Source organism: Globicephala melas, chromosome 1 (genome assembly GCF_963455315.2).
Source record: "Globicephala melas chromosome 1, mGloMel1.2, whole genome shotgun sequence".
NCBI classification, from domain to species: Eukaryota; Metazoa; Chordata; class Mammalia; order Artiodactyla; family Delphinidae; genus Globicephala; species Globicephala melas.
Genome location: NC_083314.1, coordinates 173,803,267 through 173,829,472, shown reverse-complemented (window position 1 = coordinate 173,829,472; position 26,206 = coordinate 173,803,267). Strand labels below are relative to the sequence as shown.

Genomic DNA, 26,206 nt, shown 5'->3' with positions numbered 1-26,206 from the left:
TCATGGACATCCTTCCATGTCAGTAGAAATAACCTAAATGCCCAACTACAGGGGTTATTTTTTTAAAGGAATGGCTGGGCCATAAGGTATTTAACCAATCCCCTAAGGTTGGGCAGAGAGGTTGCTTCCCAGCCTTCAGGCTGATAAATAGTGCCGGGGGGAACATCCTTCCTGTGCTCAGGAGGGATCTGAGACTCAGTGCCGTGGTGGCCTGCAGGTATGCACAAAGCACCCGTCCATCTCACCGGGCCCCCACCCTCTTCCTCCCTCTCACCTGGCTGTAGGCAACCGTCTGGATGAGGGCTCGGACGTGGAGTCAGAACCCGACCTCCCTCTGAAACGTAAGCAGCGCCGCAGTCGGACCACGTTCACAGCCGAGCAGCTGGAGGAGCTGGAGAAGGCCTTCGAGAGGACTCACTACCCGGACATCTACACCCGGGAGGAGCTGGCGCAGAGGACCAAGCTGACGGAGGCACGCGTGCAGGTGAGGGGGCGCCTGGGGCTTTGTGCTGTGGGCATCATCCGGAGACCAGGATTGGGAAGGTGGGAGTGGCCAGGGTCAGAGGGTTTAGTGGGCACCCCCCAGGGTGGGGATGGAGGTTCTGCAGCAAGTGATCCAGGAACCGTGTAGGCAAGTATTGCCCTGGCACTTGGTACAGAGTAAATGGGCAGCGAATGTTGACTGATTAACTAATCCCTAGGCAGTCCCAGGGAAGCCAGGAGCGGCAGTGAGGACTTGGATTGCCGACAAGAACTTCGTGGGGGGGCGGGGAAGGGGGTAGGAGGGATGGAGGAGAGACAGAAAGGGAGAGGAGAAAAGGGTGAGGGAGGGAGGAAGGAAGGACATTGGTTCAGCCACAAGAGAGGGAGCTCGGGGAGTAGAAAAGTCTCCAAATCTCTGAGGAGGGGAGGAAGTAATCAGGACACACATTCCAGAAGAGACGTAGCTTCCTAAGATGGGTAATGAGTTTCCTGTTATGAGAAGCATGCAAGCCGACTGGGAGCATGTTCCTGGTGAGTTAGAAGCATGCGGGGGAGGGTGGGCAGGCCTAGAACACGCCCTCTGCACCCTCAAAGTGCGTACCTCCTAATCAGTGGGCCTGGGGGAAGGGAGGGCATGGAAAGAGCAGAGTCTGTCTGGGGTTCAAGGCCTGCAGTGGGGTGGGGGGACTTGCCTCCGCTCCCCAAGCTGTGCTCTCGGATTCCACGAGGTCTACAGTTCTCTAAGTCAGAGTCTCTAGGGGCCCGGCTGGGACGGGCTCAGGCTGGGTGGGTCGGGGAGGGTGCAGAGGAGGAAGAGAGGGGTCTGATGAACAGCTCCTGTGGGGGCCCATTCTTGGCCCGGCTTCTCTGTGAATGGGGGAGGCGGGTCTACAGAGATCCCGCCCCCAACTGTTCACTGGGGGCGCTTCCATCTTATCCAAGGGGGACCAGCCTTGCTTGGGCACCTACCTTATGCCAGCGGCAGTGCTGGGGGCTACTCCCACGTGACCTGGTGGAAGCGCAGACCGCCTTCTCAGGTCGGGATGGCCACTCCCCAAGCCGCAGGCACAGAAGCTGAGGCTCAGAGAAGCGACATGGGGGGGATACAGAGCCCAGCAGAGGCTGAGCTGGGCCTGGAACTCAAGCCTGATGGATGCCAAGCCCAGGTTCTAGCCATTCAGAAGGAAGAAATGGACTCAGAGCCTGGGATTTGCAAAGCAATAAAGTTCTAGAAGCAAAGTGGCATTTAAGCAATCCGGGGACCCGCGTACCTCCCTCTGCCCTCCCCACCCTCATCCTGGAGTCGGGGACCCTTGGCTGCCCCTGAGGGAGATCCTGAGGGGAAGGGGGCAGGCGGCAGCAGCCAGCTCATCTCATTCCTTCCCCTCCTCTCCGGGGTGATACCCGAGCCTGCCCCCCAGCCCCCAGCCTCCCTCCCCCGCCTCTGATCCCCCTGCAGCTGTTCTGGGCACATTCCTGGGTGCTTTCTCATTCCCACGTCTGGTGGCCATGGCTGCTTCCCACCACCTGGAAGCCTGACCGCTCCTTGTAAAATTTCTTGGCTGTCAGGGCAGTGCTTTTATTGGCCCAGGGGACTCAGAAACAGGTGTCACTCAAGGTCCAAGGATGGAGGGGGGCCTGGGAACAGGGGGGGCAGCCAGAGCTCAGGCAGACTCATGGTGAGGGGACCAAGGCCGCCGTCCTCCACCTCCCCCCTCAGGCTCTGAGCTCCCCAGGGTGGGGCGGGGTCTCCCCACAACCCTTAGCCTGAGAACTTGGCCTGATCCCAGCCGAGGAGGGATCAATACATGTTGAGTTTTTAAAAAATAAATAAAGGCGGACCCCAAAATCAAGACAGGAATAACAGAATATTTGTCCCAGAGAAGAGAAGGCTTGGAGGACACGGCTGCTCTGAGAGGCCCCTCGGAGTGGTGGGGAGACCAGGGCCGATAGGACCATGTCCTAAATCCCATATAAAGGTCTGCAGGGACAAAAACACAAGATTGGGAGCCACAGGCCGGGTTCCCATCGGTTTCTGCCTCTGATCAGCTGTGTCACCTTCAACAGGTCAGCTTCCTTTCCTGAGACTTAGTCTCCCATCTATAAATAAAGGGATCAAGCTAAATGAGCACTAAGGCCCTTAAAGCTCTAGGATCCTAACTTACTGACTATCAGAGCTGTCTTGTGAGGTGATGAGATCCCTGTAACCGGAAGTGTTCAAGGAAAAGTGCAATGTCCAGTGGATCGGAGAGCCTGGTGAGAGGGTTCCTGCTGTGGACAAGGGAGCAGGGACCTGAAACCCTCTGAGCACCGCTTTGATTTTAGGGCTGATGACTTCTAAGGTCTTGGCGTCTGATTCTAAGAGCCCGTGATTCGGGGGTTTTGCAGTCCTATGCCATCACATTTCAATGGTGCCGGGAGACGGGATACTGGAGTGGTTCAGAGTGGTCTCGGAGCCAGACGCCCATGTGTGAATTCTAGCTCCATCACTTACTCCCTCGGTCCTCAGTTCCCTCCTCTGCAAAATGGAGATGACAAAAATAGGGTCCACTTTGTTCTGAGGATTAAATGATTGCACGTAAACACACAGACACAGAGTCAGGAAGTGCTTGGCACACAGAAGTGCCCTGAGTAGGGGCCATTAGTATTAAACTCCACCTATTCTTAGTGGTTCCAATTCTGGCCACCCTTGAAACTCCAGGGTCATTCATCTGGCAGTCATGTTGGGTACCTACTATGCGCCAGACACTGTTCTAAGCACAGGGGATTCAGCAGACAAGAAATCCCTGCTGTCATGGGGCTGATGTCCAAGCAAGCAAGGAAGCAGGTAAATATATGTCAGGCGGGGTTCTATCAGTCAAGTATGTCACCCCCTCTGCCTCCCTTCCAGCCCTGCTCCCCAGCAGAGGGTCGGGAGCCTCCTGGTGAAGCCCCGCAGGGCATTATGTGGTGTTATATGGTACCCCCGATGGCTGGTGGAGACGCCCCATCTCAGCCCACAGAAAGCCCAACCACCGTGAAGGGTAGGAAAGGGGCGTGAGGCAGGAGGACGCATGCCTAGGGCCCAATGACTCCTTTCCCTGGAAGAATCTTCATTTCTAAACAACTGGGGTCCCGAAGCCAACCTTTGCATACATCTTCCTTGCAGGTGAACAAATCTGTTTCGTCCTGAGCTCCAAGGTCCCTGAGCCTGTGTGTTTCTTCTAGAAACAGAGGCTGCAGGTCTGATAGGTCCCGAGGCCACCCCAGGTGTCTCCCACAACTGCCTATGAAAACATCTCCCCCTTCAGATGACCAGCACCAAGAGACCAGGGCTGTGTGCAACTCTTTACATATGGCCCCAAATCATAACCCTGCTATTTGCCTGGGGGTGGGCTGGGCACTCTGAACAGAATTGCATTTTGGAGGCACTAGAGGGACTGGCTAAGTAATAACTTACGCCACATCTTTTCATTACACTAGATGACATTTATGATGCATTTCTATGCGCCAGGCACGACGCTCGGCACCTTACATACATAATCTTCATCATTCTCACTGTAACCCTAGGAGGTAGGGACGATTCGTCTCTCCACTTCGTAGGTGAGAAACCTGAGATTTCTCTAAGAGAAGCAACTTCCTAAAGACACACGTAATAAGTGACTGTCCTGGGACCCGAGCCCAAGTCTGTCCGTCGTGTCCTTTTCCTCGGTGCTACATTGAAAGAAGGGCCAGGTGAAATGTTCAACTCAGTAAACTGATGCTTCCTACAGTGTCCTGCTACCAGGGCTAGGTGTTGAGGGAAGGACCAAAAGTAAGTAATAAAATCCAGCCTCTACTTTTAAAGAACTCAACCCTGAGCAGGGATTCTGGGTGGGACACTGGGGCCACCACTGTCCCTCCTGGAGCCTCCATTTCCCCATACGTAAATAGGAAGCTTGAAGTACATACTGGCTAAGAGCCTTTCCAGCTCAGCCATCGGAGGCTTTCCAGCAGAATAAGAGTTGTAGATGCTGTTCTAAGTAAACACTTTGCCTGTGTTAACTCCTTTGAGGTCCAGAACCACCAAGAAGGTAGGTGGTTCTTAGCAACAAAGAAAATGAGGCCCAGAGGAATAATGGAATTTGCCCATCTTAGCTAGGAGTCAGAGGCAGGATTCAAAGCCAGGCAGTTGGGCTCCAGAGTCCCTGCTCTTAACCATCATGTCACACTTTGTGAGGACAGAGGTGCCTGCTGTGGTGGAGGCAGTCCTGGGGAGACAGGACAGTGAGGAAGAAGCGAGGAGAGGAAAAAAAAAGCAAAAGACGTGTCCTCTCCTCCAGGAAGTCCTCCTGGATGCTGAGAGGAGTTGGAAACCCCTCCTCAGACCTCCTTATAGCACCTTGCTTGCCACCTCATCTGAGCTGACTGCACCAGAGAGCAGCTGTCCTTTGACTTATCTGTCGCATGCCCAGGCCAAGGGCAGCTTGAGGGCTGGGACTGTGTCCTGCTCACCTTCTATCCTTACTGTCCTGCTTGACACAGAGTGGAGTCCCAGGAACAGTTTGAGATGGGAAGGAAGGAAGTAAGGAGGGCGGGAAGGAGGAGGAAAAGGAAGGGAAAGGAAGGGGAAGGGCGAGAACGCTTCCAACTTGGTTGAGTCCTCTTTGTTTGAGGAACAGATGACCCATGCCGAAGAAACAGCTGCATGCAGTGAAACTAGAGCACGGCGTCCCAAACTTAAGTCTTTCTCTGACCATCTTCAGGACTTTGGCCACGTTTGCGTATTATCTGTATTGTCATTTACTTTTTAAAATAAAATTACTGTTTTTTTTTGTTTGTTTTTTTTTTGCGGTCTGCGGGCCTCTCACTGCTGTGGCCTCTCCCGTTGCGGAGCACAGGCTCCAGACGCGCAGGCTCAGCGGCCATGGCTCACGGGCCCAGATGCTCTGCAGCATGTGGGATCTTCCCGGACCGGGGCACGAACCCGTGTCCCCTGCATCGGCAGGCGGACTCTCAACCGCTGCACCACCAGGGAAGCCCCAAATCAGTGTATTTTAAAATAAACATGCATATCACTCTCATAAAAAGGAAGGCAACTGGAAACACTCACACAAGGGAAAACAAGACAGCATGGGAAAGTCCTGCCGGAATACATCACCTGCCAGGGCGTCCTCCCTGTGCTTTAAACAGGGAGACTGGCGAGTGTTAGGAAGGATGCTGAGCGCCAAGCTGAGACTGTCTCTTCCACACGCCCCAGGCCCAGAAGAGATGGGAGTGGTTCAGGGTTATTTATCATCTGTGTTACTCACCTTTGGGGATGTCTCTCCACCTCGGAGTGTAGGAGCCCCACCCTTTGGGAAATGCTGATTTAAAACAAAGCCGTTCCCCACACCCTCCGTCTGAAGCAGGGAGCAGGTAACACTGCCTCAGTCGGACTGGCAGACATCTATCCCGCCCAGGACGCCCGTGGGGAAGCCCTCGCTGCCTTGGGGAGGTGGGGAAAAGCCAGGACCTTCATTTTATTTGGGAGCCAGTTTTTGGTCTTGATTTCGCTGCCACATCTCCTTTTTCTGTGAATCCTTAACGGAAGGAACAGCTGCCCTGTTCATCCAGCTTGGTAAGCTGAACACCGTTTCTCCCCTCGGAGAAAGGACAGCCGATACCAGGGGCCATAAACACCCCTCCGTCCCTGCTGAGACCGCCCTCAGGTCAGCAGACATCGTCCAGAGGTTTGGGTGTCTTAAATGATCCATGCCAGGGGATCCGTGTCTTCACCCACCAGTGGGGGGACTCCCTACTGAGCCTTGTGGCCAAACACCAGCAAAGGCACACCAGAGCCATCTCTGCCTTCCACTGTTCATTTGTTTGTTCGTTCATTCATTCATTCATTCATTCATTCAACAAGTATTCCTATAGAGCTGTGAGCCATGGGCCAGGAATTCTTGGCTTCTGCCTGTGAGGCTTAGGGCCTGAAGGGGAAACAAAGAAACAGATAAAGACAATAATTGTTTGTATGAGGCAGCTCACAGCTGGAGGCCTCCTGATAGAAGGGGATGGGGACCTGCCTGGACTTACTTTTGAGGCAGGGATTCCTCATTGGAGCAGGGGGGAGGCATTTCTGGTGAGCCCCGCAGGCCGAGGAGCCAGCCCTGGAAGAGCGTTTAGGTTGGAAGGAACATCGTGTGCAAAGTCCAGAGGTGGAGAAGCATTCTCTCACAGCAGCCCCGTTTTTCACACTCATTCTTGTATTAATATTTCTCTGGTTTGTCCCAGGGAATTTGCTGCAAATCCAGACACGAAGGTTCTAGGAAGTCAGACTGATTGAAGTTTGAACCTCACATCTATTACAGACTAGTGGTGTGGCCTTGGTCAAGTGATTTGACCTCTTTGAGCCTCAGTTTCCCCTTCTGTAAATGGGACTAGAAGGGCAGGCCTCACGGGTCTATGTATGAACAGACGTACGAAGAGCTAGCACAGGTCTTGGAGGAAAGGGAGACCCAAAGATGTTAGATTGGGCTTCCCTGGTGGCACAGTGGTTGAGAGTCCACCTGCCAATGCAGGGAACACGGATTCGTGCCCCGGTCCGGGAAGATCTCACATGCCGCGGAGCGGCTGGGCCCGTGAGCCATGGCCGCTGAGCCTGCGCGTCCGGAGCCTGTGCTCCGCAACGGGAGAGGCCACAACAGTGAGAGGCCCACGGATCGCAAAAAAAAAAAAAAAAAAAAAGATGTTAGGTTATCTTCCCACTGGTGCTTAATCAATCCCTGTGTCTGTGGAAGGTGGGCTTTCCTAATCAAGGGGGCCCATGCAGCGAAAGCCAAGCAGGGTCTCAGGCTCCTGACAAAGAACTAGACTTTCACATCTGAGTGTGGCAGGTGGGTCTCAATTCAGGTGGGTTCTGGATCTGCGGCCTCCTCCTTGGGGGCTTCCTGGAGGAGGTGAGGAGTGAGCATGTGTATGAACAAGGGTGGTCACACATCTTTGAGGGCGGGAGCAGCTGCAGGGAAAGAGCACTGGACTGAGAGTCACTCAGACCCGGCTGTGCCTCGCCGACCCACCCTGTCACGTGGACAAGTCCCCCACTCTCTCTGGGTCTCAGTTTGCTCATCTGTAAAATGGGGATCATGATAATGACCTCCTCATTGGGCGGTCGGGAGGACAGAATGGGATTGTACCTATGAAATCACTTTGCAAACTGTTCCGAGTTGCAGGGAGGTGAGGATCTCCTCCCACGGAAGAGGATGCTGGCTGGATGGAGGGTATAGCCGTGCCTCAGCTCTCTGCCAGGAGCCAAGCTGAGGGCTGTCCATGCTCCGCTCTCCATCCCCCAGGTCTGGTTCAGTAACCGCCGTGCCCGCTGGCGTAAACAGGCAGGAGCCAACCAGCTGGCAGCATTCAACCACCTTCTGCCAGGCGGCTTCCCGCCCACCGGCATGCCCACGCTGCCCCCCTACCAGCTGCCAGACTCCACCTACCCCACCACCACCATCTCCCAAGGTGAGTGCGCAGCCCCATCCAGGCATCTCAGCCACACCTTTTCATTCCCCTCCACCCCCACCCACTCCTTCCTTCCGTAACAAAGAAAGAATAAGAGGGTGTTTGGTTTCTCTTTAATGGCTGCCTGGCTGCTTTCATGGGGACAGACTATTAAGACAGAAGAGATGGGGTCCTGCCCTTGAACTACTAGGCTCTGCACCCAGGTGAAGATAAACAAGGTCGCCTCCATGCACCTGTTTAGAACAGAGCTTCTCAAACTGTAAAGTCACATGCGTCTTCTGGGTCTTATTAAAATGCAGAAGAGATGATGGTGGGCAGAGAAGAGTAACTCCCCTCCCTCCCTGGCTCCTGGCCCCCAGTCTGCCCTCCCCTTCCCACCCTCCGCCCCCAGCACACATTAAGAATCCTGCTACTTGACTTCGGCCTCATGGAGCCCCGTGGCCTCCTCTTAAAGGACTGGCAGGCTAGAGTTCTAGAAGCTGAGGAGAGGCCTCCCTGTGATTTTTGATGAGAAATTGAACTGTGGCCAATGGTGATGGTCCCATCTGCTGGAAGGCCTACGTGGAAGGGCTGGGACAGAGAGGAAGAGCAGCCCCGCAGCTAGGAACAGAACGGCAGTTCAAACTCTGACCCCCCACTCACTAGCCTTGTCACCTTGCACAAGGGCCCTGAGCCCACTGAGCCTTAGTTTCTTCATCTGTAAAATGGGAATCACTATTGCTTCATACCTTTAGACACTATTTGTAAGAGCACCTGGTGAGTGGTCGGCACTCATAAAGCGCTATGGGGACAGGCCTGGGCAGATTGACACAGTCCTCACGGAGATCTGACTTCCAGTCCAGATAATGTTTATTGAGCACCTACTACGTGCCAACCACTGAGAACAAGGCCAGCACGTAGTGGGTGCCTAGAGGTTGTCTGGAATGTTGACTGGTGGTCAGTCAAGGCTTGCCAGTCCGTAGTGTCCTGCCCGGAAGCCAGTCGTCCCATCCCAAGTAGCAAGAGAAGGTGGTCCCCTCCCCGCTCCATCTGATGGAAGGAGGCTGGGAGAAGGAGGAGGCTCAGGTCTTGCCTTCCAAACAGGAAGTACTTGCCCTCCCTCGCCCTCTGGGGTGAGGCCACTTGCTCAGGCCCTCTCCTGGGTCTCTCCACAGATGGGGGCAGCACTGTGCACCGGCCCCAGCCCCTCCCGCCGTCCACCATGCACCAGGGGGGCCTGGCTGCGGCCGCTGCAGCCGCAGACACCAGCTCTGCTTACGGAGCTCGCCACAGCTTCACCAGCTACTCCGAGAGCTTCATGAACCCGGCAGCGCCCTCCAACCACATGAACCCTGTCAGCAATGGCCTGTCTCCTCAGGTAGGTGTCCCCACACCCCGCCCAAGGTCCCATCACCAGATGATCGCCAGTCCAGCCAGCGAGGGCTCTGGGGGACACAGGCTGACTCTCCCTTGGGGAAGAATGGCTGTTGGACACCTTGAGAGAGTTTAAGTGGGAGGCGGGGGTGCTCCTTCCACCTGCACTTGTCACTATTCTGTGACCCTTCACCCTGGGTTTATCTTCTTCAAGCCACAGACCTGGGTGACCCAGCGGGCAGATGCAGAGAAAAGGTTTCCATCACAGGTTTCCATATTTCTCACCACCCAGAGCTTATTAAACTGGCCCATCACCCCCCTCATGGCTGTTCAGTCCATAAAAGTCAGGCATTTTCGGCACGTTGATGGAAGCCTTGCACCATTTCCTATGGGATGCTGACTGGTTGGGGCTTTGTTCTAGAATCGGGAGTCTTTCCTGGATTCCATCCTGGGCTCCGTCTCCCACTTTGGTCACTAGGAGTGACCAATGAGTGAAAGAAAGGACCATGTACTACTGGTGGAGAGAACTGTGGCAATGGGTGGGGAGGGGAGGGATGGTTCTAGCCTGGGAACTCTACTCTCATTGGGTCTTGGAACTCTGTTTACTCACATGTGGTTGGTTGCTGGTTAAGTCACTCATCGCCTGACGGTGCTATTAAAAGCGGTGGGACCATCTTTAGATGAAGCCAGAAAGACAAGGCTGAGGCTGATGTGGTTATTGGAGGGTTTGGGGAACAGGACTCAGTGATGCTCGAAATCCTAGTAAATTGGAAGAACTGCTGAGCTCATTTTTGTCGCTATAACAGACTCTCAAATATCTGTGGGGGAAAGAATTGAATCCAAGTCTCATTTTACCTTGCCTCCCATTTTCTGAGACACCTCTGTCATGTCTGTGGTGAGAACACATGGGGTGCAAACTTATCTGAACAGCTGTAACGTGGTAGAAAAGGTGAGGCTTGGAGGGGGTTTAAATCCCAGCTCCTCTGCTCAGGGTGTTAGGCTAGTAAGCATCTTTGAGCCTTAGTTTATCTCCCATTAAACAAAAGAGTAATTAAACAGAGAGCTGCTAACCTCCTAAGAGGGGTGTTCTCTGCATTCAATGTGCTAACAGGTCAAAGCACTTAGCACAGAGCCTGGCACAGAATAGGGGCCAAATAAACATTAGTTCTCTCACCCCTGCCCCGCACCCACCCCCACCACCCCGGCCATTCCAGGACAATATAGTTGGTATGAGAAATGTGTTACCTAAAGAAAAGGACCAAAGAGAAGGTCAGCTACATCCCCCCAGGCCACTTCCACCCAGCTACCTGTTTTTGTAAGTAAAGTTTTATTGGAACACAGCCATGTCCGTTCATTACATATTTATTTATGGCTGCCTTTGTGCTACAACAGCAGAGTTGAATAGTTTCAAAAGAGATCACATGGCCCGTAAAGCCTAAAACGTTACTGGCCCTTATAGAAAAAACTGGCTACCGTTGGTCTAAAATATTCCCCCAAATGTTCGATTTCTGCATGTTTGGGGGTCATTCCTATTTGCCTCAATTAACGTGTGTCGTTGAGGACTAACTGTATTTCAGTTCCATCATTTACTTATGGGTAAGATCCCTTTCCCTCTCTACACCCCAGTTTTCTCATCCGTGAAATGGGGTGATGTTAGCCCCTACCTCATAGGGTTGCTGAGGACTGAATGAGATGACCTAGGTAAAGCACTTAGGCCAGGTCCAGTGCAGAGCTGAATGCCCGGTGAACCCACGCAGCTGAAGGGAGAGCTCCCAGGGGTGAAGCAGCAGGTCCTCGTGGGCCCCACATTGGGAGGGTGATGCAGCCTGTAGACCAGAATGTTTTTCCAGTAGAACCTAATTGGCCTCTTTGGGGTTCAAGGCCACCAACTCCATCTCATTAGTGCCAAGGACTAACTGGCCAAGCTAACCTTCCAGAGCCAGGTTTAGACATGACAGGATCCAGAGCTGGCTGGGTAAGGATGGCTGCAGAGACCCACAGTGTCCACACTCGAGAATGTGGTCCAGGCCTGGCCTTATGATACAAAACATATTGGAGGAAATCTGAAGAGGGGTGTTGAGATCAAGTGGGCCTCCAGCTCACTTTACAGGTGGAGGGCTAGGACGCGTCGGCTGGGCCAGGCCTGAGAGTCCGGGGCACCCGGCTCCCTGACCACGGCTCTTCCGTGTACACCCATCTCCACGTGGGCTGAGGTTCGTCCCCAGAGCAGCGCTTCTGTCACAAGACAGAGGAGAAACTAGCAGATTAAGGGGCCCCTGGCTTCCGGAGCCTATGGTTCAGCAATGGTATTAAAGAGATGTTCCACGCACTGTCTGAGCCCAGAATTGAACCTCAGGGAGGGAAGCAGAAGAACGGAGAGAGCCTGACCCACTAAGGTGAGCAGCCAGACCAAAGCCGACCTTTTCCCCACTTGAGCTGGACCCTCACCCCTCCTCTGAGAGACCCTCAAGGCTTCCGCCCCGTTCCTCAGGGCAGAGGGGCTGTGCGGGGCGTGACGGATTGCGTGAACTTTGGAGACCCATCGGGAGGTTCCCACCAAAGGTGTGAAGACAGATGGAGGGTCTGCCAGGGGCCGAGGGGACCAGGAGGTGAACAGCTGCTAGAGGGCAGGGAGAGGGCTGCGTGTGGGGCGGACGTGAGGGCAGGGTCAGGCTGTGTGTGCTTCTGCGTGTGTGAACCTCCGGGTTAGGCTACAAACACTTCCTGAAGGAAGGGGGCAGCGAGGGGGTGTTTAGGGCCTTATACAGAAATCCCTGGCATTTCCCTGTACTCCTTCCCCCATCTGACAGGCCAGCTACACATGGTCAGCAATCTCTGTGGTCTTGGGGTTCTCCACCAAGAGAGGTTCATTACCATGTCTGTCTTCCCAGCAGGAGGGGTTTCTCCATAGCTCACCTGGGCAACAGGGGGAGGATGGGCCCCACTTGGGCTGCGGGGCCAGCATACCCCTCCCTCATCCAGGATCGCAGGTCCACGGTTGCCCAGGTAGCCTCGGCCCTTGTTCTTAGAGAAGCCCAAGGGGATGCGGTCGGGGACCCAGCTGGGGCTCTGCTGAGCACCTGCTTGTCTCACTAACCGGCTTGCTGCTGCCTGGAGAGGACCTGCCTCCTCCCCGTGGGTTGCCCCGGGTCCTGGCCTCAGACCCAGCCTGGGAAGTGGGTGCTTCCAAACCTCAGAGCCTCCACGGAGAGTCTGCCCAGCAGAATCTCACAGAAAAGCCATTTACTCATCTAAGCTCTGGGCCTGTCCTCTGGCTCTAACATAACACACAGCTATGGAGTGCCGGCTATGGGCCAGGCACTGTTCTCGGCACTTGGGATAAATCAGTGAACACAGGGATGCAGGTCCCTGCTCTAGTGGAGCTGGCAGTGTAACAGGACAGACAGACAATAAACATAATAAAACAGCAAGGCATGCAGCATGTTTAATAACAATGTGGATGAGGACAGCTAAGCTTTCTGAGCCTCTGTGATGTTCTGACCCTGTTCTCAGTGCTTCCTATAGACTAATCTACTCGAGCGTCAAACCCTGGGTTCACCCGTCGTTTCCAGAACCCGAGATTGTACCCACTCACACTGCCCTCCTGCCTCTCAGAAACGCCCACACATGCTCTCTTTTTGAGAGACTGGCTGGCGGCGAGGAGAAATCATCTCGGAAGCCAGTCCCTCCTTCTCAGTGGAAGGGAAAGCTCCTTCAGCCCATGTCATGGATGAGAACACTGAGGCCTAACTCAGGTTAGGGGCCAACAGGCAGAGCTGAGTCATATGAGAGGCTTAGATGACCTTGAGGCTTGGTTCCCTCGGGGCCTAGGCCCTCACCCACCCCCAGAACCCAGCCTGGTAGGATTAGGGACTCAGCACGTGGATGGCCCTGGCTTTGCTTGGAAACAACTCTTAGAAACAAGCTCAGGACAGCTTAGGACAAAAGGACCCTTTTGTGACATCACTTCAAGTGATCGGATTCCTGCAGGTGGATCAGTTCATACCAGCCCACGTGTAGGAATCACGAGCAGGGCACAATTTTAAGGGCGGTGGGCAGAGATAGAAAGGGGACACTCAGGTCCTTAGAGATTCCCCGGTCTGATGGGGGAGACACAGCCCCCAACCTGAGGAGCTCTCAGTCTGAGAGGAGGGACACGACTCTGTCCTCAGGAAACCCCTTGTCCTTAGATGCCCCAGTCTGATGGTGGAAGCACAGCCCTGTCTTGGAGAGTTCCCAATGTGATGGGGGAGACAGGCCACGGGGGCCATTCATAGCCGCAGCACTGACCAGTCAAAGCTCCCAAGCAAAGCATCAGGATCAAGGTTCTGCCGTTTCCGGGGTCATGTGAGCTGAAGGCCACAGGCAGGCTGCCCTGTGCTGGGGTCTTCTCCGGGGCTTGTGCAGATGTGTTACCAGGGGCAGCCCGAAGCAGGAGCTGCCTTCTCCCCCAGGCTTTCTTAGATGCGGACTATCAGAGTTGGCAGTGGAAACTGAGGCCCAGAGAGGGGGAGAAAATTGCCCAGATCACACTGTCAGGTTAGCAGCTGAGCTGGGACCCGCACCCAGGGCTCCAGACACCTCAACCACAGCTCCCGCCGCTGCTTCATGGGAAGGGGGAGTTTCTCTCCTGCCACCACCCCTCCTCTTGCCTCTTCATGACGTCCCTTGCGCATCGTCCCCTTTGTTCCTCTCTGGAGCTTAACGTGGAGGAACCTGTAAAGGGATTTACATATTTACAATTTCCCCCATGTGGAATTAATGAAAGATAGTCTCTAAGTGTGAAGTTAATCACACGGCTGTGATCACAGTACGCCAAGCCTCGTTGTCCTTTCCCTCCTATAATAGTTACAGTGACGGCTTACGTAGAATGAACGCTTACCGTGGGCCAGCCGTGAATGGGCTAAGTGTCATACCAGCTCTCACTCAGCCAGTCTTGGCGGCTACCTTGTGACCTTGGTTTACAGATGAGGAAATGGATTTGTCCAGGGCCATCCATCCATCCGCCCATCTAACAAGTATTAATTAAGCCCTACCACATGCCAGGCCCCGTGGTAGGTTCTGGAAAGTGGCAAAGCTAGGATTCAGATGGTCTGGCTCCAGAGCCCACTAGGCTGTTCTCTTTTATCTGCCCCGTAAGATTGGTCCTGTGGTCCATATGGGGAAACTGAGGTCTGAGGCCACAGTGGCAGTTAACGGCATGGTCAGGTTCATGGTTTACACCTTCAAGCTCCCCCTTCCTCCCTAGACCTGTAGGAATAAAGCTCAGGGCTTTTCAATTCTTTATGAACGGGGTCTCCAGAACGCCCCTCCATGGTAGAGTCCCACCACTGCCCTCCTGGCATCCTTTGAGGCCTCCAGGGGAGCCAGTCCAGCAAGGAAAGACACCCCATCAGCTGATCACCTACGGGATGCCACATCCCCTGTCAGCACTTTGCTTCTGTGAAGTTACTCTGGCCCCACAGAACTTGGGAAGAGAGACTCAGAGAGCTTAAGTAACTTGCTGAAGGCCACAGAGCAGGTGAGTGGTGGCGATGCAATTCTAAGGCAGATGTGCCTGACCCACGCACCTCACCTTCTCATCACCCTCAGCGGGATGAGATGGAGAAACCTCTCACACTGCGGACCTGAGCCAGGGCCCTTCGCGCGGTGGCCACTGGAAAATCCCTTTGCCTTTTTCTCCCCTCACTTCCTCTGTGTGTTTTTTTCCCCTTTATTGGCGACACCACGTTTATAATAAGCATTTAAAATGAGTCTTGCTGGACCAGGGACAGGGAAGGAGGAGGGCGTAAGAGATTTGTCGGCAAGAAGACGGGGAGGGGGATCGTGGGGTGTTAAATAGCCCAGAATTTTTAAAAAACTGATGCAAATCACTGGTAGGAGAGAAAATTATGTGCAATTACGTCCTGATATTGGAAGGTTTTGCCTAGCCCAGGCAACAAGATCTCATTAACAAGCAGAAAATAAGATTGAAATGGTGTGTAAAAGGGCTGAAAAATGAATTTGAATGCTGCGTTTGTCCACAATTACCCCCTCCTTCACACATATTTTATTGCAATTTTTTTATTATTCTTAATCTCTCCATTCCTCAAAGCAGATTGGGGACATCCTGGCATTACTGGGGCGTCGGGAGGAGGTGTGGAGGATTTCCTGCTCCCCTGAAAGGAGACCCTTCTCTCGCACATTTTCCAAGGTTGGGTTTTGGAAGGATCAGAATTCATTTCTCCGGCTTAGCGGGTTGTAGGAACATGAGGCTTTAACCCCAGCCGAGTGAGCGCGCCTCTGGGCCCCGCCCAGCCCTTCCTTTTCCTCCCTTCCTGGCGGCCCCTTTGCCTCCAGCTTCCTTCCCTTCGCCTTCTCAGGGTCTCTTCCAGGCTCGTCCTTTCCCGGGAAGTCTCTCCTGGGAAGCCTGGGGCAAGAGAAACGGCCTGACCTCTGCCAACAAGCAGCCCTGAGTTGGAGTTCTGGTTCTGCCACTATCTGAGTTGCTGTGTGGCCCTGGGGCAGCTTGCCTAACCTCTCTGGGCTTCCTTTTCCTCATCTGTAAAAGGGAGTGATAATCCCTACCTCTCAGGGGGTGCTGTGAGGACTAAGGGAGATTTGAGTACAGTGCCTGGCACGTAGTAGGTGCTTAATAAATTCTCCACCCACCTCCCCCTTCTGTGCCCTGGCTTCCCAACTCTGTTTTACTGCCACCTCATTTCTTCTATCTCTTTCTCCCTTTCCTTCCCACCTGGAAAATGCCTGAGTTGGTTCCAGTCTTGGGAAGAGAGGGTGACAGGGTGCAGGTAGCACCCCTCTCCGCAGAAAGCACAGGAAAGGCCATCTTCCTCCCTCCGCCCTCAGGTCCCAGGGAAAGATGAGCTGGGATGGAAGGAGTGACCGGCTCCAGTTGGAAGGACAGGCTGTGACGCTGGTTTTTCCCAGGATTAGGGGAAAGCTAACTGAATCACCTCAGCCACCTACCCATTGCTCATGGTGACCACTGGTGATGGTGTGGGGTCAGGGGTCAGCTTGTGGAAAGGACCGAGAACCTGTGGCCAGATTTTCTTGGACTTGAAGCCAAATGCCCTTTTGCAGTATCTTTCCTCCCTGACTGGCTTTCACTGCACCAGTAACAGCCCAGCTCCCAGACCTCCCCCACATCAGCCAGCCACATCTGCCAGCCTGAGTCACAGCCCTGATCAGGGTACTAACTGGAGGTCGTGAGGAGCGTCCACTTACCTCATCAGGCCTCCGCACACCCCCAGTGCCCCTTCCCCACAACTCCCGGCCAGGCCCACCCCGGGACGAGGATGAGCTGCAGGCTCAGAGAATCAGCCATGGGGTCCCAGGCGTCCTCAGTCCTTCCAGCCCCTGGGCAGACAGACCTGCCAAGACCCTGCTCTCATGTCCAGCTCTGCCTTTGGCCATGGTTAACCCACCAGTGGGAAAAGCTGAGTTATTTCCCCCCAGGCGGCTGGCCAAACAAAGCCACCTGCTCACGTCAATCAGAGGCCCAGCTCCAGCCCACAGGGAGAGGCCTGGGCAGAGCCTCGTCTCCTGTGAAAACAGACTCGTGTTTATGTCTCTGCCTTTCTCACCCCTTTTCCTGGGTGGAGGGGACTGAGTGGGTGGTGGACAGAAAGATGAGACCGGAATCAGGAACTTTCCAGAATACTGGTGATGGAGGCGGGTCATGCCTGTGTGCAGGCCCTGCTAGGAATTGGGGGGTCTAGCTTATGGCCTGGCTTCTGGGTGACTGCGGGATCTTTTCTTTTTTCTAAAGATTTTTTGATGTGGACCATTTTTAAAGTCTTTATTGAATTTATTTCAGTATTGCTTCTGCTTTTTATGTTTCGGTATTTTGGCCCCAAGGCATGTGGAGTCTTAGCTCCCCAACCAGGGATCGAACCTGCACCCCCTGCATTGGAAGGAGAAGTCTTAACTACTGGACCGCCAGAGAAGTCCCCAACTTTGGGGTCTTTTTACCATTGAGGGCAACCCTGGCTTTTTCTCCTTAGAGGACTGAGTGGGATTCTGGGAAGACGGCATTTTGAGCTCATCTCCCTGAGTCTGGACAAGGGCTGTGGATTGAGGGCTGCCCTCAAGGGATGCTCTGCGCCTCTTTTTTGTCCACTACTGATACATCTATAGCAATCAAGACCCTATACCTTGAGAAGATGTGGGCAGGAGCTGACCTCTGCCCCTCCCCATGAGCAGAGTAAGGCCTGGTATAAACAAGCGGGAAAGAGGAGACCTAGATGTTTCCACACACCATTTGATGTCAGGGACCATGGTCTTCAGTAGGACCCCAGGCGAGGCAGTGGTACTCTGTGTATGGTGATTCATTCTAGCGACACACAGAACTCAGTGTCTGGCCCATAGTAGGCCTCCAGCAAGTGTTGGTGAACCCCCAGGAGTATTGCAGGCTTGACTACACACAGCTGTGGTCCGTACCCAAGAGAGTTTTGAGGCAGCTGATCAGTTAGTTTGAATGTTAGTATGTTCAATTGCCTTCAAATTCATTTCTCTGGCTCCTGTTACTAACACAATGTATAGGGAGGCACAAAAAGGAAATAACACATGGCTGTCTCTGCTCTTACCGAGTATGTTTTAGGGGAGACAGTACTACCCCCATTGCACCACCAAAGAGCAATGAGAGAATCAGTTATTGACAGTTGAGAGGGATTTCTGGTCAGACAGGATAGGAAGAGCAGAGGAGTTTGGAAGAGGGAGGGCATTGTCAAAGAAGGCTTCCTGGAGGAGGAGTCTCAAAGGGCAAGGTAGCATTTGCTCAGGGGAAAATAAGGGAAGGGGTAAGAGGTTGGTGCAGACTGGACAGCAGCAAATAATATGGCAAATGCTAAAACAGTGTCTAATTCAGATACATCATGGGCTGAGTGAAATGATCATACAGACTAGGTTTTGGATCCCAGGTCTTCTATACTTACTTGCTATGTGACCACAGGCAAGTTACATGAGCTCACTGAGCCTCAGTTTCCTCATCTGGAAGATGGGGCCAATACTGGTCACCGTGTGGGATTTTGAGAAATAAATGAGACTATTCATGTGAAATACCTAAAATTATGCCTGGCAATAGAGGGAGAACTTAATAAGTGACAGTTTTTCCCTCTTCGCTTCTCCCTGCCCTAATTAGAAATTGGGGGCGAGGGGAGGGAGGAGAGATGGATCGGGAGTTTGGAATTAGCAGATACCAACTATTCTATATAGAACGGATAAACAACACGGTCCTACTGTAGAGCACAGGGAACTACATTATATCCTGTAATAAACCGTACCGGACAAGGGAGAAATTGAATTAGCCATTCTTTTCTGGGACTGGAGGTCCGGCTCAGCCCAGGCCAGGCCTGGTCACTGGCTGGAAAGTCAGGCGGTCTGAGTTCCCTCCAGACTTTGCTTCTAACGCACTGTGCGACCTTGGTAGATGCCTCTCTGCTCTGGGCCTGAGTTTCCCTATCGGTGCAATGAAAGTGAGAGGCCAACTTCTAGTCAGGAACCTTCCTGATGAGAGTCCGTGATTCCCGTGGGTTCTTTGTATGAGCACGTGAGTCCCAGCCTCTAGGTCTCTGGGTGGGGCCAGCCTTCCTCTTCACCCTCCTGGGGCCCCAGCCTGGGCCTGGGGAGCTTCCCAACAGGCTGGGGCTTTAGCCAACCAGACCTGCCTGGCTTGGTGGGAAAGAATGCAGATAGCGGATTTGTCCTTCTTTCTGATTAGCACGGGGCTGGGGCCTCTGAACCAGACAGTCCCGGCAGATAGAGGGGAAGAAAATGAGAGAGATTAGCATTTAATACAGCAGGCAGACTCAGAACTGCTGAGGCCCGTCCCTGGGGTCCGCAGCAGGAGGGAGGCCTCTGGGATGGCAGGGCAGCCGGACCTGGGAGGCCAGGCACGTACCCAGATAGGAGAGGCAGGAGTGACTTTGAGGGTCCCCAGAGGGCCATACTGTCCCCTGCCTCCAAGCCTTGGCACCTACTGCTCCCTCGGCCTGGGTCTCCTCCACCATCCTGTCATCATCTCAGACTCACTCTTACTTACTTTTAAAGACTTGGTCCCTTCCAGGAAGCCCTCCTGCACCCCCTTATGCTGGGTTAGTTGTGCTTTCCCTGTGCATTGATCACATTTTATCAGTATATTAAAAGTACCTGTGTTGGTAGACAAATACTAAGTGATAATAATAATGGTTCCATTTTCTGAGCCCTTATACCACAGGCCAGGTGCTGTGCTAAGCCCGTTATACGGATTATTCCATTTAATCTTCATAACATCTCCTTTGGACGGGGAGGGCCTGGAATGATTTCTGTCTTACAAATGAGGTGGTGGACAGTGGCACCATGCAGTTTAAACAATTTGTCCAAGGTCAGGAACTAACAAGTGTCAGGGCCTGGACTTGAACTCAGACTGCCTGGCCCCAGTGACCATGCTCTTAGCCAGTACATGTCACAAAAATGGTCTGTTTCCCACTCGCTGGTGAGATCTCTGAGGGCCGCAAACTCTTTGATCTCGGCTATTCCCAGTGCCCTAAGGGGCAGGAGAGGAGAGGCGTCAGGATACCAGCTCTGGAATCCCTGGGCCTGTGCCCAATCCCCAGGACCATCACTTCCTAGCTGGGTGCTTCCAAACAGGTTCTTCTCTGCCTCGGTTTCCCCCTCTGTAAAGTGGGGCTAATAAATACTTCCCATCTCATGGAACCAGTCTGAGGAGTAAGCGTGCTGATAGATGCAGAGCAGGTTGGCATCTCGCACGATGCCGGGTAGCTGTTTGTAGATGGGGGCTCCCAAGGCCACACAGTGAGCTGGCGCAGGACCAGGCCCCCAGCTAATTCTTCTCAGCATCTTTGAGTTCCCCTGCTCCTTCCTGCCTCCCTGTCTACCCTCCTGCCCTGCCCCAGCCTCAGCCCCAGGGTTCCCCCCTCTCTCCAGACCCTCCCACCAGTCCCTTCTCTCTGCTGGCCCTCGCCCCAGCTGGGAACATTTCTCCAACACCTTCAAGGGCTTGGGACAGGTATTTCGAGCTTCCCCTGGGAGTTTTGCTGTGGGGTTGAGGCTGATGGGGAGGAAATGGGCAGAGGAGGCTCCTCTCCTGGGGCTTCTGGGAGTATCCGAGACCTGGGCTAGTGTCCCCCAGGCATCGCGAGCGACCTTTGGAAGGTCAGGCCTGAGTGCCACCCCAGCTCCTGCGGGGTAATTCGGCCAGTCACCACCACTCTCTGCTTCCCTTTCCTTCTCAGTGACGAGAGCCAGCACTTTCTTTGGAGGGAGGACAGTCTCCACCCCAAGCCCTGCGCAGCCAGACTGCCCTCCCCCCGTCCTCCTCCAGCCAGTCTCCTCTCCATGTGCCCTCCCTCAGCCCAGAACTTTGTCTTGGGCCCAGCTGATGGGAAATTAACCGCTGCTTTCTTTTCTGCACTGATTGTCTTCCGCTTCCTTGTTCTCTCCTTTTCCCGTTTCCTCCCCCCAATCCCCAGCTCTCCTGCCCCTTTTCCCCTTTTAGCCCCATCTGCATCCGACCCTCTTTTGCTCCATCCTTCCTTCTCTCAAATCCAGTCCCCTCCCCCACTCTCTTCCCCCTAATCTCTCTCATTCTTCTCCCGGCTTCTCCCGCAAACACCTCTTCTTTCTCCCCGTCCAGCCCCTCCCCGCCCCCTCACCCTCTACCCTCTCCCGTTCTGTGTTCCCTCTTCTCCCCTTCTCTCCTCTCCAGCCCGCTGATGGTGAGCTCCAGGCAGGGACCGGGCGCGGTTCCGGCCCGGCAGACCCGGGTCGGGGCGGGGGCATCGAGGTGGGGGGATCGGGCGGGATCCGCGTGGCCGCCCCTCCCCGTGCTCCGCCGCCTCCACCGCCGCCGCCGCGCGCCTTTGATCCATGGCCCGAGGCCGCCTGACAGTGGAAAATGCGGGGAGACAAAACCACTCAGTCAGAGTGATTCCCAACAACTGTCTCCCCGAGATAAGGACGCGCTCGGGCTCGGCGACCTGCTTAATTCCTGCGGCCCGGGCCTGAGATCGGGGAGCAGCAGCGAGCCTGGCCGCCGCCCGGAACGCCGGGCCCGGCGCGGGGCTTGCGGTTGCGGGTTCTGCCTCCGTCGGCCCAGCGGACGCGGGCACGGTGGTTGGTGGCCGGTGGCCGAGGGCCAGGGGAGCGAGTGCGCTCCGCAGACAGGCACTTCCTTGCTTGGTAGCGCCTCCAGTGAGGGCTTCCTCCCTCATTCCCATCCTCCATTCAGTCGCTTCTCTTAGCCAAGGATGCACTTGCTGGGATGTTCTCACCCTCCCTTCTCATCCCTTAGCCAAGCCCTCTTCACTTCCTCTGAGAAGCTTCCCGTCCTCCAGTATGGGTGGCCGCACTCCTTCCCAGGGTAACAGATTTGCCTCTGAATTCGAACTTTCTGGATACTGCTCTCTCCCCCTAAAGCAAGAACCAGGCTTTTCTGGGGGCGCGTGGCCCCAGCACAAAGCCTGGCTCACAGCAGGGGTCTGATAAACAGCGGTGGGCCCGCATTGGACACAGCATCCATCGTATGCCCAGCCCCACGGTCCCTGCCTTCAAAAACCTTCCAGTTATTTTGGCAAAAGAAAGCAAAGGAAACCAGGCGCCAGAAGGCTCCACAGAGGAGGGGATGCCCCAGACAAGAGGGTGTGGGGAGGTAGGGAAGCATCTGTGGCCCTCACACCCACCTGACAAGAGAAGTATGTTTCTCGGGGATGCCAGGCTAGGCTGGACTGGACTGACCAGCTGGAGGTCCACCTTGGCTTTCCCACCACCTTCCTTGGCAAACTGGGGTCTACCTTGGAGGTTCAGGAGGTGACAAGAGGTCAGATTATGTAAAGGGAGAGCAAAAGGGGACCTTCACAATCCCAGCCTAAAGCCCCAGGGCGCTGTCTGTTTGGGACAGAGAGAGCCAGCATGATCGGGGTGATGACAGGGGCCAGAGGTCATGGGGAGGCAGAATCCCCATCTCTGGGGTGCAGGCAGGATCTGGTTCTGTCAAGACTATTGGAGCGTGGGTTCTTAGAATGGGAGGGGATTCAATTAGAGTCAGTGGTTCCCAACGCTGGGCGTCAGAATGATCTGGAATGCCTGTTAAAAATCGAAATTCCCAGGCTCCACCCTGATGGGTCAATACAGGAGCTCTGCTGTGTAAAATACAGCTCTTCTGTATTTTAAAGGAGGCGCCATCTGAGGCAGCTGGGGTGAGGTCCGGCACATGGAAAGCACCGGATTAGCGAGCCTTCACCTTGTCAACATCGCATCAGCACCTTGACCCTCAACCCCCTTTCTTTAGGAAGTGACTCAGGGGCAGAGCTGTTTGAATTGAACTGAGACCCCTCTCCAGCAATCTCTGGGCTGGAAGGCTCCCTTGAAGTAGTTAACCCACTGCCTCCTGTTATAATAGAGACACCTGCGGTAGCCCTCCACACTTCTCACCGCCTAGAAAGACTCAGGGATTAGCTGGGCTTTTCCGCGGCACGGTGGGTGTGGCAATGGCCGGATCCTTCCAGAGGGTTGGTGGACAGCATTTACAGTCCTCTCTGCCTCTGCTCCAAGTGGCACGGGCAATCCCTGCTTTGACACAAAGCCCTGGGCAACCTTTCCAAGGATGGAGCACCAGGCAAGGAGAGGGAGACCCATCCCTGCCTGGCTCCCGTCCCTCCATCCTGCTCGTTTGTTGGGGGCCAGCAGAGAGCACGGAGACTCAGCATGCGGGCGACCCTCTTGCCAGACCGGGGTGTGACCTGCGGCATCGGAGGATTAAGGTCCCACGAGAGCCCTGGCAAGTGTCTTGACAAAGGGGATGGTCCAGGCTGAAATTGAGACGTGAAGCCTGGGGGCAGATGTTCCTGAGCCTCCCCCAGGGGCTGCCTTCCCTTCCCTATCACAGATAATGCCCCCCACCACGCCTAACTGCCCAGGCATCCTTCCCTGAGCCCCCTGGATGCTGACTCCCACCCCAGCCAACTCCAGTCTCCCTCTCTAGGCCTCTGGAGGAAGCGGCTGTCCCAACTGGGGTCCCACCCTGCTCTGGCTCCCAAAGAAATGGAGTTACTTCTCTAGCACCTTTACTGTTCATAATAATTACAACAGATCCCCGATTTGTTCAGAACCAGAGGAGTCCACGATGTGCTTTTGCCTCCATTAGCTATTCGGTCCTCACTGAGCCCTGAGGGCCTGGAATTGTCAGAGGGGCAAAGCTCAAGGTCAGCAGCAAGGGACAATGTTGGAATCCAAAAGCCAGGTCCGCCCAACGCCAGAGATTCAGTTCTGTCCTCTGTGCCGGGCTGCCAGAACAGAACCCTGGCCTCTCCAGGTCTGGTCTGCACTTGAACAGGCGCCCAGGGGCTTCCCATGTTGAGGAAAGCTTGAGAAGTACTGGCTAAAATGACCTCGTTATGCCGTCCCAGCTCTCAGATGCCCCATAAGCTCCTTGAGTGACTCAGAGTGGACCACCCTGGGCAGCAGAGGAAGGGGAAAGGAAGGGGCCTTGGAGGGAAGCCGCCGAAATCCCTCAGAGGAAGAAGCAGGGGAGCAGAGGAGATGGGCTGAGGGTTCCTCCAGCCTGTAGTCCAGTGCTGGGCTGACAACCAGCTCTACCAGGGTGCTGGCCTGGCCTCCCGGCCTAGTGGCCTCAATCCTGGCACACTAGGCTCCAGGGCTGATTTGGGAGGCGCCCCCTGTTGGAGGTGTGTAGGAGCGGAGGGCAGAGGGGCATGAACGTGGACAGACAGACCCACAGACCCATAGAGAGAATCAGGGTGTGAGATGCTGGTGGAGAGAAGGGAGGTCAGTCCAGACAGATATGCAGAATGGTCAGAGAAAGGGAGGGATGGAGAAGCGGCAGAGGCAGAGGGAGAGAGGCAGGACGAGAGAAGAGACAGAAACAGAGAGACACCCAGAGACCAAGAGACAGAAATGGGAAGAAAGACACGGAGAAGGAAAAGGAGAGAGAGTGTGCAGACAGGGACTGGGATGGGGAGCAAAAGGCAGAAACAGGGAGACACCAGGGTGACGGCAGTGATGGAAAGTCAGAGGCACAGTTGGAGGGAGATGAACTCACAGAAGTGGGATGGGGAAGGGAGCCCAGACAGGACGGAGGACCCCAAAGCTGGAGGAGAGAAGGGGCAGAGGACTTGAGGGAGACACATACCCAGCTCTGCAGTCAGACTCAAGTGTGAATGCCAGCCCCACCTCCTCCTAGCTGTGTGGCCTTGGGGAGGGAAGGAACTTTACCTGGGGTTCCTGCCAAGCACTAGTGGGACATGGGAACCTGCCAGAGCCCAGCTCCTCTCCATGCTCCTTCTCTCCCCTATGGTCCAGGTGTCCATGGCAGGGACCTTTTCTCAAGCCCAGGCCTGAACCCCAGACGCCCTCCTCCCAGCCCTGGCCTCCTGGTGTGGCAGTGGTTGGTCTCCAAGCCCCCAGAGCCCAGGGTGAAAAGTCTTGGCCTTTTGATGAGTGTTTCCCTTTAGTTCCAGATGCCACCCTGACAGGGGCTCCCCTGTGATTAATGTCCCCACCCCCAAGGCCTGGGACCTGCCCCTCTTCCCCAAGCCAGAGCTGGTGGGTGTGTGGGCAGCTTAGGGACCGAACCTTCCAGAATCACCGCCTGGTTTTCCCTCTTCCTTGACCCTTCCTCAAAGCCACCCTCAGAGGAGCCAGTTAAACTCAGATGAGCTGAGTTTTCATCCAAGTCCCCGTTTTCTCATCTGTGTGACATTCATAATCCTGCAGCCACGGTTAGGAGGCTGTGTCAGCAAAGGGCCCGGAATCCCTTGGGGCAAAGCAGAGAGACCTCTGGGAGCCTGCTGGGAGGACCCTACAGCCCTGATAACAGAAGCACTAAAGGTGGACATAGGGCATAGAAGAACAACTTTGGCTCTGACAGTGACCCCGGGAGGTGAATTAGACAGTCATCAAACCATGTAGGGGGCATACAGGCTTCAGCCATTTGAAGGATCTTATACATAGTGGCAGGGGAGGGGACCATGGATCGTTGGGGGTACTGCCAGGTGGCGTTGGGGACTTCTGTCGGAGTTGGGGACCACAGTTGGAGATGCAGGTTGAGTTCAAATTGGTCGTGGTCGAATGGGAGAGCTTTATTTTAGATAATAACTCTCCAGCTGGGATGGGTGGTTACGAGCTGTGTGATCTTGAGCAAATGACTTGACCTCTCTGGGCCTTGGTGTCTTCATCTATAAAATGTGGATGACAGCAGTACCTGTTTCACAGGGTTGTTGTGAGGAGAAAATAGGTTAACACGGGAAATGCTTAGGACCCTGCTTGGCATGGAGTAAGCACTGAAGCCTGTTAGCTGGGATTACAGATGGTTACCTTTGGAAGTGCAGTCAGCGCAGGGTCGTGGAGTTGGATTGTATTGGGAGTTGGGAAACCGGCTGCATTGGGGTGCATGTGGTAGAGGATGGGGTGGGCACTCCATTCTGGTTCCTAGCCCACCTTGCCCAGCCCCCTTCTCAGATAACCCAGGGCACCGCCTTCCCAGCCCGCTGCACCATCAGAAAGCTTCTGTCTCCTCCCGCATCTCTCCCAGCCCGGGGCCTGCAAAGAGACAGCATCTCTCCGTGACCGTCCCCAGACTCTTGTTGTTTGGTACATCGGAGCCGTGGGCACGTTTCTGCTAATTTTGTGGCTGCCTTTATCAAATGGGGATTCACAGGCGCTTTATCCTCGATAAGTGGATTAGTCGGTGAGCTAAACAAGATGGTGTGGGACGCAGGGGCTGCTCCGGAGAAGATATTTGTTTCGCAAAGAATGGAGCCCGTGTTGCCTTCCCTGTGCAGGCGAGGCAGGCAGGGCGGTGGAGTAGCTGGAGGGCCGGCCCTCTGAGCTCCTTCTCCCCGGGCAGGGGAGCCCTAACTCTTGGGAACTCCCTACAGGGCAAGCAGGAAATGGGAGG

The 26,206-nt window shown here is 54.7% G+C and overlaps 1 protein-coding gene across 2 annotated transcripts in view; it reads left to right on the top strand.

Annotated features, from left to right (window-relative positions):
* The window catches only part of PAX7 (paired box 7), a 99,161-nt gene that overhangs the window by 53,230 nt on the left and 19,725 nt on the right, over positions 1–26,206 (top strand). For both annotated transcript variants that reach the window (XM_060289238.1, XM_060289230.1), the window contains exons 5-7: positions 285–484; positions 7,776–7,941; positions 9,096–9,298. In XM_060289238.1, coding sequence (XP_060145221.1) covers positions 285–484; positions 7,776–7,941; positions 9,096–9,298 — 569 coding nt within the window. The remainder of the gene's footprint in view (positions 1–284; positions 485–7,775; positions 7,942–9,095; positions 9,299–26,206) is intronic.